Consider the following 15,866-nt stretch of genomic DNA (forward strand, 5'->3'; position numbering starts at 1 on the left):
CATACATTTTATAATTTACATGCCTTCAATCAATATATATCTAAACTACTTAGAATACCTTATAAATAACAACACCATGGCAACCAGCGAATACTCTAGCAACCACAGTGCAATGTGCTAAAAACACTTAGGACATGTTAGCAACAGCATGACACCTTGGCAACAACCTAGGCGTTACGGTGACGGTTGTTAAACTCCCACCCTGATGTCAACCAGAAATCACTAAAACAAAAGCAGGCTCTCAGAAAACAGCGAAAGGAATGCAAAGTGAGTTGAACGGAGGCCCGTAAAGGTACATCAGAAGATTTTCTGACTGTCACTACTTGCTTGAGTTTGGAGGTTAGCCAAACTTAAAAAGATAGAGCATGGAGGAATGTATTGCTGAAGGGGAACTTACACTAATCTTTTCTTTCTTCTGATGGCCAGCTCAAGCCAGGGATGGAGGGCGAGAGTGGAGAAAAACTCATTTAGTTTATAAGGCCATGTGCTAGACTTTTGTAGCATTTTCCCCAGTGAGGTTCATTTATAATGTTAGACAAGGTTTCTTGCACCATTTCCATGGACCTTCCTGATGGCGAATATTACGTCGCGCGAACTGCAGCAAAACGTGGTCGGCCGAAGTATACTTTGGGCTTAAAGGTGCATTGTGTAATATTTAGGAGGATATGTTGACAGAAATGCAATATCATATACATAACTACGTTTTGAGTGGTGTATAAAGACCTTACATAATGAACCGTTATGTTTTTATTACCTCTTAGAATGAGCCATTTCTATCTACATACACCGCGGGTCCCCTTACATTGAAAATAGCCATTTTGCAAAGCCATGTTTCTAAATGGACCCTAAATGGACAAACGTGTTTCGTCACTATGTTGTTCTTCGTGCAAAGAACAATGATGAACAAGTCATAATAATATTCGCAATAACATATCGTTTTACAGAACAATTAGGTAAACACAATTTCTCAATTTTGTCTTTGTAAAGAAACCTCATTGTTTAACTGGCTACTCTCTGCTGTCTCAGACGACGACATCTTTTCCTGTCGGCCACCGTAACTTCTGTTCGTTGCAATTCGTAACCTCACCACTAGATGCCGCTAAAAATTACACACTGCACCTTTAAGGTAGCGGCCTTTTTAAGATTTCAAATCAAATAGTGCCTCTAATCGAGTCAATCATAAAGGGGGTCTAATATCCTCATGGTTGTGACCTCATAACCACAGCCATTTCTAATTGGTCCATTTCTGCAGCGTTTATGGTAAACTGGTTAAATGGTAAACTGGTGAGATCTTTACATTGTGGAAATCCTGTTTTTTGACAGAAGACAGATATGGAAAAAAGGCTAAATGGATAGTGGTTGATGAAAACAGGGTGTGAAACAGCGAAAGGAAAGACGGGAGAGGGCAAAACAGATGGGATGATGGTGGTAGTAGAGTTCAAGAGGCAGTTGTGAGTGACAGATCTGAAACAGGTCGTGAGAGGCATATAGGGGGACAGGTGGAAATTAAAGGAAGGTACGATGAGGGTCGAGACTTCGGGAGATCAAGAGACATAGATTAAAGACGAAGAGGTGCATGAAAAGGTGAAAGTGTAAGTGTAGGAAGCAAAATAGCTGGGAAGAGGATGCACCTGATGGAGAGGAACGAGGGATGAGTGAAGGTGTAGAGAGGTGGGCCATAAATCCTGAGGAGGCCGTGGCAGACACAGCTGTTTCTGAGCGAGCCAGATGTGAAAGAAGTACAAGAGGGATTTGAACTTCGGCAAGTAACTTAACCTGCCATTTACAGACATCAATTTGACCACAAATCATGAGAAAAACTAACGTGCAACTAGTAAAAAAAAAAGTGTGTATTTGTGTGTTTTGGCCTTCAGCCCACAGCCAGGTGTGGAAGATACAGGTGAGATATCCATCCATCAGATTAGGTGACTCACAAACACATTTAAAATTATTTTGACTGACCTTAGTTTTGAAAGTGAATCTCTGTTCTGTCGTTCATTTTTAAGGAGCGTGACGGCGCATTTCTCATTTCATCTCTACCTCTTTATTTTCAGTCGCCTCGTTGTTCAAATGACAGCTGTTTCCTTTGACAAGCAGACCTTCACTGCCTGGAGAAACACATACGCTCGCACATAACATCTTGAAATAAGTGTGTGAATGGTAATTACTCATTCTTAAGAGTCAAACAGCTGTTTGCTGCACGCGTCTAGAGTCATTCAGAAAACACACAATGAAAACAGCCGCGAGGGCGACAACACAAAGCGTGCTCTTTACAGTGGCAGAGTGAGATGTTTAGAAATCAAACGAGTTAAGAAAATACAAACACATCAAATTTTATCCTAGAATCAAACTAGCTGGCAACAACGCTCTATCAGTCAAGCTAAAGACACAAAAACAGCTACACCAACATTTCCATTGAGACATTTTTGAGTTCATATTGAAATCATTGACATTTTATAAAAAATAAAATAAAAATAACCACAATTTGAGACAATGTTGATCTCTTCTGAAACTCAAGATGCATCTTGCAAGATGCAAAGAGGAGCTATGATGCTTTTTTTATATGTTCAGCTTTCTTTAGTGTGTAATGTTGTGGTTTGAGCATGAAAACGGTCTGCAAAGTTACAAAAGCACAAAGTCCCTCCAGCGGGAGTTATTCTCTATATCAGTGCGCACTGTTTCTGAACTCCATGAAACGCCTCCATTGTAGTCTTGAGTTTTCTTCAGGGAACGAACACGTCACAATATTCCTCATTTAAATAATTCCTGCCCAAGTCATACGCAAAATAAATGTAAGAGGTTGAGTTGCGTTAATAGTGTGTTTAAACTCGTGGTTATGGTAAGGGGTGTGGCATTTCCCAAACACGCTTGAAGCACTTGACCAATCACAGCACACTGATCCAGCTGTCCAATCAGAGCACTGCACTTTCTGAAGGAGGGGCTTCATAGAGACAGGAACTAAACAGAGCGTTACTGACAGACTGGGAAGAGAGGTGCTGCAACAATGTCAAATATGGGGAAAATAATGTGTTTTTTGAACATTCAAGCATGCAAACCCAAAAACAAAATCAAGACTTTGAAACTGGGCCTAATAGGTCCACTTTATTTATTTTTTTAAAAGTAAGATAAAACCAGCATTAAAAAACTAAAACAACTGAACATCATGATATTTCTTATTTGAATTCACCCCTCAACAACTTTTTCTCCTTTGAAGAACCTGTTTCCCACAGTCTGCTTTGAGGCAGCTTAATTTTAGTTTGAATTCTAGTACCGGAAAAGTAATGCAAAATGAAATATACCAAGCTAGAAATTGTGAGTAAAAATTTATTTTAAAAATCCTTTTCCTTAATATTTAGGCTATCCTGTAAATAAACTACCTAATGGATTACGGATTTAAACAAGTGTCAAAAGTTGAGTAGACGAATTTTGTTGTGGACAATGGGGGGATTCATAAAGGTTGAGAACTGCTGCTTTGGGGGAGACTCAATTAAGAATAAGCAAAGTATATTGCTCAGGGAAAAAAAAATCTAAGAAACAGGAGATGTCATGAGCTCTTTATTTACTATCATTGCTGTCTATGAGTAATCATGAATACTTTTCCAGTCATACAGGTACTAAGGTAAATATTTAGTAGTTATATAAGACACCATATCAAAGATTAAAAAGACTTTTCATTGAGTAAAACAGTAATGCGCACCAAGGCTCATGGGGTGTCCAATCCTGCTCCTCGAGGGCCAATGTCTTTAGCTCAAGCGTGCACTTACACACTTGCCTGGAGTTTCCTTGTAATCCTGAAGATCTTGACTAGCTGGTTCCAGTGTGTTTACTCTGCAGAACAGTGGCCTTCCATGAGCAGGATTGGACAGCCCTGGCGTCATCCAAGGTCTCAAAATACAGTAGATAATGTAGTACTACACCACCCTCTGGTGGTCACTGTGGAAACAGCAGCCCAGAGTTCCCTTTTGTTTTTCAGTGTCCTTCTATGTTTGCAGAGTAATACAACACTAATATTCTTCCTGGAGAGGGTGGATGGAAAACATTTGTGTTTAAATCTTGTGTATGGAGCAAATGGGGACTTGTGCTTCTGTTCAATTCAGGCTCAGGGCAATTCATGTACCCGTCATCCATTTCTACATTCAGAGAGCAATCTTCTTGCCAAGCTTTCTGGGTAGTGCTGACAGAAGTTGCAGGATTTTGCAAGTATCCCTCTGAACATGGGAGGACTGGGTCATGAAAGTTGGGCTGGAATGTACCATCTATTCCCATCACATTCCCAGAGGACTGAAGGCATGGATCATCAACACGCAAAACCACTCGATCACCCTCGATTTCACGGCAGCGGTTGTTTCCATCGGTGGTCAAGGTATTTTCTGAGTCGCTGCATGGAAGAAGTCATATACATGTTCTGAACTTCCCTTTTTATCTGTTACTTAAGAATTTTAGGACTTACCATTCCCAAAATTACAGAGCATTCCAGGAATTAAGCCTATAGTTAACTTACAATGAGGAAAACTGCGGACGGACATCTACAATCTGAGCGTTGCTGATTTCTGGATCCTTCAGTTCGGTACAGCAGGGTAAGTGGTCCATCTGAGGATGCTAGCAGAAAACAGGATATTCGCTCAGTTAGCTTATGATTGAGTCCTGGGTTTAAAAGATAATAGGCATTGTTTACACCTGGTATTATTGATTTGACAAGAATTGGAAATCAACAAATTCAAGAGTCCCAAAAAAAATTGCATTCGGAGGTAGTCAGACATTGGGCCCTATTTTAACGATCTAAGACAGTGCATGGTCTAAAGCTCACGACGCAAGTGCACTTTTGCTATTTTAACAACAGGAAAAATGGTCGGCCATTTTCAGATCAGAGTCTCATCTCCCATTCCCTTTAAAAGCCAGTTGCGCATGTTTGTGTGCTGTTGCCCTGTGTGTGTAATTAGCAGAGTGTATGAGCATTGTGCACCCGTCTATAGGGGCATATTACTAACGTGCTCTTTAAATAACAAATTAAATAACAAATTCTGTGTCACTGACTTAGACCAGGTTCAGTTGCCTCAAAATCACAACACGTCAACAATGCGCCTTAACACACCTCGTTTTCAGACCAGCACGCCCATGGGTGCACAAATGGGCGCAAATGCATTTGCTATTTAAACAACATGGCGCAGGATGTGAAAATGATAACTTCGTTGGGCTGAAACTAGCAAAAAACACTTGCGTCGCACCTGGCGCTGCATTGCGCCGAGTGTATGATAGGGCCCATTGCATTTTTAGCGTAAATTCTAATGCGACAAGTCGAAAGGCCTCCCACTTGACTGTCAATCATCTTTTGCAACCAATCAACAACCAATGGTTTCCACCGGATGAAAACTCGGATAAAAAACATCACGAATTTGATGCCAGGAATGGCCATAGTGATGTGGTCTAAGTTACCAGGTCAACCTACCTGTGACACCTCCGAGACTTTGCTGTGGACAGGAGAGGGGAGAGACACGTCCCATTCTCTCAGTCTTCTGAAGAGAGAAGAAAGACTTCCACTCTCTGTCTTTGCAATTCATAAATTAAAAAGGAATCAAATTTTATTTACCTCTGAAGAACAACCAGAACGATGAAAACTACGATGGAGACGGCTGACGCGAGGGTCGCGATGAGGAAATACAGGAGCAATGCAACTAGATTGGGCGCAAGAGGCTCTGAAGCAAAAACATTCATTGATAAGGTTTGTATAATGTATCATGGTATCTTGTACTGTAAAACACTGTAGATATGTAGAGACCAGGCTGTGTGGTCCAGTAGACGGGGTCGGTCCACTCTGAGGGATATCCAGTGTAACGCCATCCTGAACGTCTGGTTGAGCTCACATTACAGCGAACCTGAGCCTGGTACTCTGAGGAACCCTTGAGAGAACGCTCTGATATAGCAAACACCATCTCTCCATCAGAGAGAAAGATGCTCTTCACATCCTCCTACAGACAAAGAGGAAGTTAACATACATGCACTAGAGAATGAAAGTGGGTGTTTATTCAGCTACAGCACTTTTGACCTTTTAGACAGATAGACTCTCTTTTAAAAACACTTTTTACACACTTCTGCTAATAATGTCCAAAAGTGTATATATACATATACACATAATTCTGTCTTTTTCCCCAATTTTTTGGCAAAGTTGCAAACATTTCTACCACAGTGTCATTTTCAGATATCTCAAATGATGTATTGTTTAACTCTTTCCCCGCCATTGACGGAATTTTCCTTGATTTTAAGTTGTTCTCTTCACATATCACAAGTCTCATATGTTGTCTCTTAGGTAAACAAGTAAACTGACATTTGAAAAAACTTTATTAATTATTAATTACTACTTTTACTGTGTAAAAAATATTCACATAACATTTTTAAATCACATTCCACATTTCCACAGCAACTTAAAAACAATTAAGCAATTAATAAATATTGCATAGACAAAGAGTATGTTGTGTTATAGCTTGTATTTTATCATATATATATATATATATATATATATATATATATATATATATATATATATATATATATATATGCCTAAATCTGTAAACTGTAAACCTTTTTGTTATATTTATGTTAACAGTACAGAAAAAAAATACTTTTTTTTAATTCATTGCCAAATTTTTTTTAAGTTGTTGTGGAAATGGCAAATTTGATTTAAATTTTGTGAATAATTTTTACACAGCAAAATTAGTAATTAAAAATTAATAAATATTGCACAGACAAATAGTATTGTGTTATAGCTTGTATTTTATCGTATATATATATATATATATAGTATGTAAAAACACTGTAAACCTTTTTGTTATATTTATGTTAACAGTAAATAAAATTAGCAAATAAAATAAAACATATTAAGGCATGATATTATGTGTATATGAAAGAATATGACCATCAAAAGAAAACTTACATTTTAATCATAAATTAAAATTCAACTCCTAGGACATAAAATTGCCAGTTTAAAAGTTTAAGAAACAATTAAAAAATAATAATAATTAATAAATATTGCCTGGAAAAGCAGTCAAATACTCACAGGAGTTAGTATGCTCCAGTACTTGAGTTCAGTAGTGAGAGGTACAGTACGGTACTTTGTCAGAGTCCAGTTCAGGATCCAGTCTTCTCCTCTCAGTTCAACGCTCAGACCCGTGGGACATGCGGGCTGGACTAGACCACAGACACAGACCCGGATCAATAACAATAAAGCTTTCTGGAATACTTGACTGTGATAGGTCAATTGCAGCATTCAGCATGCAAGTGTTTCTCAAGAGGAGGGGTTATCTGTACTAACTGTGTTGGTAAGCGCGGATCACTTTGGTCACCGGCGTTGGCGTGAGTCGCACCTGCAGCACTCCAGGCTCAAAGATGCTGAAAACACCTACCATCCTCAAAAAGCCTCCTTTATTTGTGACCTGCACCTTCTCAACGCAGTACCACTCAGCCCTGAAAGAGAGAGATTACACCTGTCAGAGTTAAAGACATCTTTCACACCATCGATAATGCTCTCAAACACTCACAGCGCAGTGGAGTGTGTCCGGTAGGACAGCGTGTAGATGATGTACCGGGTCAGATCTGTCTTGAGATCCCAGCTACAGCTCAAATTCTTCCCGCCATTGAGCACACAGTGTAGGTTAGATGGACCAGGGAGAGCGTCTGAAATAAATAAGGGTCTATAGTACTCCAGGACACCAGGGGGCTCCACTTGATCACAGACTTTGACTGGGTTTCTCTTTATACTCACACTCAGATATCAGTTCTGGCCCTTCAAACAACACCTCGGCTTTATTCTCGCTGCCTAACATGTCGTTCTGTGTTGACTTGGTATGAATTTTCCCGCCTTTTTGATCCTTGACTATTTCATGATTAATCTCCACCTCCAAAAGTGCAACATATAAGTCGGTTAGCTTTAGACAAACAACAAAAGCACTTTTTGTTGAGATTAAATCACAAAGAATTAAAACAAAAAGAGGTATTTTCAACACGCTCATGGCAAATCGTAACTAGTTTACGTTTTTCAGAATTGGTGGCTAATTTGTACAATATCATTTGTATGTTTTCATACATCTGTTTACGTGTGTCTTCATGGTAAAAAAAAAAAAAAAAGTTGCTGCCCTAAATTTTTAAGTACAATCAACTTGGATGTTTAAGTAATTTCAACGTAAATTACATTAAACTGACTTAAAAAAATTAGGTGAATCTTGTGCTGGGCAACGATTAATCACATCCAAAATAAAAGTTTGTGTTTACATAATATATGTGTGTGTACTGTGTATAATTATTTTGTACATATAAATACACACATGCATGTATATATTTAAGAAAAATGTGTTATTAATATATAAAATATTTAGATTTTATATAATATAAATTATGTATATATATATATATATATATATATATATATATATATATATATATATAAAGTATATACATGCAAATATTTCTTAAATAAATACTTTAAATAAATAAATAAATAAATACTATGTAAACAAACTTTTATTTTGGATGCGATTAATCGCGCAAATAGTTAAAATAGCTTAACTTATTTTGATGAGTTAAAACAAAGCAAAAACACATGTTGTCATAACTTATTGATCATATATTTTTTACAGTGTTCATGTTTACTTTTTCTAAAAAAATATATGTTTTCGTACTATCCCCACATCATACGAAATTGCCACCTCGTAAAATAGTTAAGTTTTCCCGTAAGAACAGGGTTGGTCTTTTTGGAAAAATAAAATCATGAGTGACTTCTAACTGAAAGCGTGGTCATTTTGACACTCACTGAGCGTTCTTGTTCATGCAGTCTGAAGGGGTCAGAGGTCAGACGTGAGGGAGGGGGGGTGTCATCTATCTGGTCAAAATTCCAGTCTGGATCCGCATCTTCTATAGGGAAGTTAATAGTAGACATAGCTTGAGACAAATAGCCAGTGCTCAAGAATGTCTATGGTTTACGTTTACTGGACTAATTGTACCGAATGTTGTGAGTCTGAAGGTTTTGGAAATGCCGGAAGAGTGCGGCGTGTGGAAGAAGAACACGTCATCGAAGCCGATGGCAAACAGAGATGTGTTATACCGACAACAAACTCTCTCCTGCCCAGTAGGATTCTGGGAAGGCTTAGGAGTCTGAACACAGGGAGATACTCTGGAATAAAGCAAAAATAAGCAATCATACGGTATATTTCAGTTATAACTTGTGTGTTTAGTGTATTTATTGTACATGTCATGCATTCATTTTTACTCAGTTAGAAAATCCAGCACATGTTTAATCACAAACTTGGGCCTAAATCATAACAGCAAGTAAAAACACGGTAATATTTTTTTAAATTTTTTTTTTTTTTTTTACTTTACTGTAAAAAGTGGAAAAGCATTCTGGGAATGCCTCTTTCCTCATAAATTGTAAGCTGACTCATACTTTTTACTTAGAAAAGTAAGTAAATATAAATAAAATTACAATAATTTACTGTAAACTTACTGTAAAAGTTTATCCACTGCCTCAGTGAATATAAATGAAAAATCTAAAAATATGAATATAACGTAAAACCATATACAATTCTGAACACTAAGTTTTTTTGAAATTACAGTAAAATAACATGCATTACCTTTTTTTTCTTTACCACATACTGTATAATGTAGATTATTTAACCATTTTAAATGATTTTTTTTCTGATAGAATTACTAACATTTTAGTGTATACTACTACTGAATTATGACTGATTCACTATTATCCCTACACTAATACTACTGAATATTACTATTACTAATAATTACTATTATATTTTGCTACTACTGAATTCATATAGTTTTACTATTATTACTCTACTACAACCAAATTATTATTATTTTACTATTAAAATAGAATAGATAAATGAACTAAAGAATATTTAGGACAGAAACAAACTTTGTTGTATTATTTTCATGTTATCACTGTGAAGCTGCTTTGAAACAATCTGTATTGTAAAAAGCGCTATATAAATAAAGGTGACTTGACTGACTATTACTGCTATAATATCACTGTCTCATACAGTGTGTTTGGGTCTCACCGGTGGTCATCCGGGTCCATGTGGATCAGAGACAGTGGGATTTGAGGATCGTGCCTCCAGCTGCAGTGGATATGGGTGCGGTAGTCATTACGGCACACCAAAGACTCCAGAGCAGAGGATTCTGGGAATAGAAGACATAGAAAAAGCTGAAAATGTCGTAATTGCCGTCATTTTGAGATGACAACACATGATGTTCTACTCAGAGCTGTTATGCCTTTCTATTGCAACACGATCAACACCAAAATCAATCTGCAGCAGTCACAAGGTACAAGTAGGAGCTCTCAGAAAATTCCCAGTAATTACGAGGTCTATGAGGACATGAACGCTTTTTACAAGTTGAAATCTCGTAATCACGGTAATTACGACACGGGGTGAACTCACATTTAAACACATGCACGTTACAGTAAAACATCTCTCACCTGGAGCAAATGTGCCATGCTGAGGACATCCTGTGAGGGCTGGTGTCCACAGTGCAGTCAGAGTCAAGAAGAAAGAGACGTCTGGACTCATGGAAAACTGGTTGTACAACTGCAGGTGAGGAGGAAATGTTTGATGTTCCATAACAAACAGGAAAAACATTGAGAGGAAATGATGAAAGATGAGTCTGAATCCTCTGTGAATGGACAGCAGAAGAAAGAGTGGAGCTCACCATCAAACGGCTGTCTCGGGAATCAGTGCAGATCTTCACTGCGGTGTTCAACTCCAGGCTCCGCTGGTCACGCCGACATCCTCGAGTGTTGTGAACTTGTTTCAGCCTGTGCCAACTTGACCGCAAATGTGTTTACTTTTCCAAAAGTGTCAAAACTGCTTGTCTTGCAGATTTCAATATGCCATATGATTTCTTCCCCAAATTGAAAACAACATAAAAATATATGCGAGTCTTATAATCTTTTATATCCAATAATCTATATCTATATCTATATCTATATAAATAACCCATTATAGATTATATTGTAAATGTAATATATTTTATGTTCTATGCTATTTTTATATTTAAAAACATTATTAAAATAATACAAATATTAAAATAATAAGAAACTTTATTCTATTATTCATTTAATTGCTTACCTTTTTAAATATAATCATTAAATGATTAATTCTATTACTAATTTAATTATATAATGGATCTTATTTTCTATTCTACTTATTTAATAGTTATTATACTAAATTAATAGTATGTTATGTTAACATTATTTATTTAATAGCTTAAATGTTTTAATTATGAAAATGATTAAATATTAAATAAATAATTAGTATTATATCACTAATTTAATATATAATATATCTTAATTTCTATTTATAATGTTATTTTTTAAAATTCATGAAATCAGTATATTTTTTAAAAATAAATAAACATTGAAATATATTATATATTTATATACTGTATATACATATATTATGTTCTATTGTTAATTTAAATTCCTATATTTTGTTATCTTAATTTTAATATTCAAATTATTAAATTATTAATTATATTATTAAATATAACATTAAAAAAAGAATAGGTATAGAGATATATTATATTATATATGTTTCAATTTGTGTTGTTGTTTTATGATTTTAGAGGCCTAGTTTACAACCAGATGAAAAGTAATAATAAACAAACATTTTGAAGCATAATTTTGTTGTTCAGTTTTGGGTTACTCTTTATTTTAAGGTGTCATTGTTACAGTGTAATTATATATTTAAGTACGGAGTAATATTAAGCAACTACATGTACTTACTATAGGGTTAGGGTTTCGTTGAGGGTTAGTTGCATGTAATTATGCATAATTTACTGTTATTACTACGATAAGTACATGTAACATATGTAACAAGGACATTGCAAAATAAAGTGTTTCCGGTTTGGTTTATGGATAGTTGCATGTAATTATGCATAATTTAATTACCATAGAAACTACATGTAACATGGACACTGTAAAATAAAGTGTTACCCAGTTTTGTGGTCAAGTTTAATACCTACAGCTAGAGGTTTGTTGAAATCGCAAACCCTGACTAATGTGTTAGTGAAGCTTGCCTTAGCAAACACCGCTAATGATTAACAGCAGCTTATTTGGTTTCAGAACATTTCTCACACTGATATATCTGTCCGATCTGGCTCCTTCTACACATGAATGAATCAAACTCAGACCAGCATAAAGAGTAATCACGTGTAACTTTAAGTGTGTGTGGGTTTGTGTGTGTGATGTAAATATACATACGTGTGAGATGAGATATCAGCACCATTCCCTGTTTTACTTTAATGAATAAAATGTACATATTCAGAAGTGCATACATCATATGTCATTAAAGTCAAGATGCGCCACACATCAAGTCACCCATGATTTATGAAAATACTTTTCCTGCAAAGAAAGGAATTGAAAGAGGAAGTTGGCTAAACACTTCAAACACCAAAATAAGTGAAACGCTACAGATGTCAGACCACCATTACTACTTATAATGCAGAAGAAAATCTGTATTATTAGCACTGAAAATGTATAAAATATATTCAGCATTAGATTCCACTGTGAAATACTGGTTGTGTTAAAGAATTAGACACCCAGAAATGAACATTTTGGCACTATTTTCTCACCCTCTTTTCCACTTTCTGCTGGTTTCGCATTTTCATAAAACAATTAAAAGAAACTTTTAAACTTCAAAAAGACACAAATGCGCCATAAAAATGGCCCATATACCAATTTAGTAGTTTTTATTCACAAATAATCTTTCCTTCCAGTGAGCCGTGAACCGTTGCAATCATATCAGTGAATCAGTAAATTGAGAACCGAATCAGTCTGATTCAAGAATGAATCATTCAGACCAATTTTGTGAACTGGATCAACTGATTCTGACTCAAAAAAGCGATTCAAGGTCAGTATTGGGAAATACTGACAATACAATATTGAAAAAAGTAACTATTTGAGTTAGTTACTTGTTATGGAAAGTAATGCTTTGCATTACTTTTGCGATACTTTTTCTCACCTGGCAATTATTTTTATTTTTTTTACAAATGTAAAGGCCCATTAAAACCAAAAGTACAAATGCAAAAGTAAATTCCAATACACGCATGTACAGTAGAGGGCGCAGCTCAACTAACCGTCATCGTGTTGCCAAGTCTGCAGTTTTCCCGCATGTTGCCCCCCAATATAAATTGTTTTTTGTAATGTGTTACCCCTAACTGTAACGCTGTAGGTGGTCGTTGAAGGCACAAGACGACGATGAGGGTAATAACAGTGTTTATTTAAACTAACTCAGGCAGGAAGACACAACCACATTAAACACAAACGAGAACTGACAAAGGACTGAACAGAACAGGGAGTATAAATACACAGGAGGAAACTAACTAGACACAGGTGTAGAAGGTAAACTAATCAGGGACAAACAAGCACAGGTGCAGACAATATTTGACGCTAACACTGTAAATAATAAAGTAAATAATGCTAGAATAAACATTTTTGGGTGGACTATCCCTTTAAAAAACAAAAAATAGTTTTCAATTTGAAAACCACTTGAAATAATGAAGAATGTGCGAGGAAGAGGTGGTAGAAAAGCACGCTCGTCTTAAAGGAGTGGTAAAATGCCCTTTTCACAAGATGTAAAATAAGTCTTTGATGTCCCCAGAGTGTGTGTGTGAAGTTTTAGCTCAAAATACCCCACAGATATTTTTATATAGCATGTTGCAATTGTCACTTTTTGAGGGTGAGCAAAAACGCACCGTTTTGTGTCTGTTCCTTTAAATGCAAATGAGCTGCTGCTCTCGGCACAGGGGGCGGAGCTTCAACAGCTTGCACTCACACAAAATGCACTGAAAATTTCAAAAACTTTTAGCCTTTTATGTTCAAACCAGAATCAGACAATGATGGAGAGACTCTAGAAGACTTCTGTCTTGATAATCAATAAATCGTGTTCAGGGGGCGGGGTTTATGTAAATTCTAGGGTTGGTGATATCACTAACCCTGGAGGAATGTCGTGTATTCCCTTTGTTGCAGTCCTTAAAGGGGTGATGAACTGAGAAATCAAATTTTCCTTGAGCTTTTGACATGTATAAGAGATCATCATACTATAATAATATCCTGTAAGTTTCAGAACTGAAAACTACCTTGTTAGTCCAATAAAAGCTTTTATAGACATCAGGCTCAGCAAACGACTCGTTTTTTCAAAGTGGGGAACTATGACGTCAAAGAGGATAAAACACCGCCTCCACAAAAGAAGATCATCGCCTACTTCAACACGGCCTGTTTAGCCCCGCCCACCGATTCGCCCAAACATGCTAAATAACATAGGACGACATGATGATTGCTAAACCGGATCGAGCTACTTCCAAGCAATAAACATGCTGTTTACTAAATATTGTGCAGTGCCTGTTTGTGGAAGAAGACAGTCATAAGCTTCCTTCGGATTCCAGCATGGTTAAACTTTATTAAATCAGTCAATCACAATTTCCCGACACGGATCTGCCAGCAACATGTAAGTAACCATGTGTATTCTAATGCCTGATCTGCGATCAGTGATTTCGGTGACTAAACGATCAACTTCACATAATTTCTCGTAGTATTATGAAAATAATCTTTTTTAAACTGTTATTAAATTATATACAGAAAGCGATCAAAGAACGATCCCTTTCCATTCGCCCAAGCTGTCAATCAAACAGCACAGCGCGAGCGAGCGCGAGCTTATCTGGACACTTACCAAACTCGTGATGAAATAATGACACTGTTACACTACATAACGAAGCTCTTACTGTGTATTCACATCGTGTTTGCATTGTGATTTGGTGTAAGCATTTGTGAGAGTGTCTTTATTCACGCGATCAACAGACTGTCTGTCATCTGCTCAGTCAGTGCTCGTCATGCTGCAACCTTTCATGCGATGTAATAGATTTAAATATAATGCTTTAAACGATACTTTTCACGATTTGTTAATCTCGATAACTGTAATAGTAAAAACGTAGTAAAAGTTTTCGAGAGAGTTCATGTAATACTTGCTATTTCATATGCAAGCATGTCAGCCAATCACAGCAGTGGGCGTTTGCACTGCAGTCTCATAGCAGACACGCCCCTTAAAACGGAGCGTTCAAATCTGAGGCTGAAATCAGGCTTGGAAACATGGCTTTTATTTATAAATTATGACAATTTTTGATGTAAAAATCATACTAACATTATAAGGGCACCCCAGGCAACATTATAAAATAATAAAACAATCCAGTTCATGACCCCTTTAAAAAGCAATTTCTTTAAAAGCAAATATCTCCCTTTGCTTTGAACTTTGAGCGTCGTAACTTTACAGATGTTGTTTATGCTCAAACAGCAACATTACACACTAACTAAAGTTAGAAAAGTGAAATCATAATCAACCACCCCTTTAATACTCTGTGTTGTAGACCGTCAGATCTTTGGCATGTGTGACCAGCAGCTCCCACGGATACTGATTCACGGGTCGTTTGACCTTTGACCCTGTGTGTTTGCTCTCTTGCACCATGAGAGCGACGTCTTCATCGTCTAATATCCGTATCAGATCGCCCATGGGGTCCCGGTAGTTCAAAGCAATATCTTCCACATGAAAGACGTCCCTGAGGGGGAAAACAGGAGAGAAGGGAGAAAAACAAATTGCACAATAGTTTAGCGGTCATGACAAGGGCAAATATAATTAGAATAATGCAATCTGAGGCCTCTTTGTTGTATCAGCAGTCATGTGACTTATATGGTAATTATTTAACACTGTGCATGCGGCATTCAAATAACAGATGCATATTCAACAATCATGCAAATGAGGTTTATTATTAAACATTAATCCAGCGCTGCTCAACAAATGGGCCTCGAGACATCGTTT

General features: G+C 36.6%; 2 protein-coding genes across 2 annotated transcripts in view; both read right to left on the reverse strand.

Moving 5' to 3' along the window:
• Window positions 1-3,075: 3,075 nt before the first annotated feature.
• LOC307169584 (interleukin-3 receptor class 2 subunit beta-like) lies at window positions 3,076-10,619 on the reverse strand (the record flags this gene model as incomplete). The annotated part of the gene is made up of 13 exons (XM_079890318.1): window positions 3,076-4,378; window positions 4,502-4,599; window positions 5,447-5,513; window positions 5,588-5,693; window positions 5,777-5,966; window positions 7,052-7,182; window positions 7,307-7,458; window positions 7,533-7,668; window positions 7,757-7,889; window positions 8,801-8,901; window positions 8,991-9,160; window positions 10,059-10,179; window positions 10,478-10,619. The coding sequence occupies 13 exons, from the start codon at window positions 10,617-10,619 to the stop codon at window positions 3,970-3,972; spliced, it is 1,956 nt and encodes a 651-aa protein (XP_079746444.1). The 3' UTR covers window positions 3,076-3,969.
• A 2,407-nt stretch (window positions 10,620-13,026) lies between these two features.
• ncf4 (neutrophil cytosolic factor 4) overlaps window positions 13,027-15,866 on the reverse strand; it is a 31,405-nt gene continuing 28,565 nt past the window's right edge. Inside the window, exon 10 of the mRNA XM_079890021.1 lies at window positions 13,027-15,606. Coding sequence (XP_079746147.1) covers window positions 15,399-15,606 — 208 coding nt within the window. The 3' untranslated portion in view covers window positions 13,027-15,398. The remainder of the gene's footprint in view (window positions 15,607-15,866) is intronic.

This window comes from Squalius cephalus (assembly GCF_949319135.1).
Source record: "Squalius cephalus genome assembly, chromosome: 13".
Lineage (NCBI taxonomy): Eukaryota > Metazoa > Chordata > Actinopteri > Cypriniformes > Leuciscidae > Squalius > Squalius cephalus.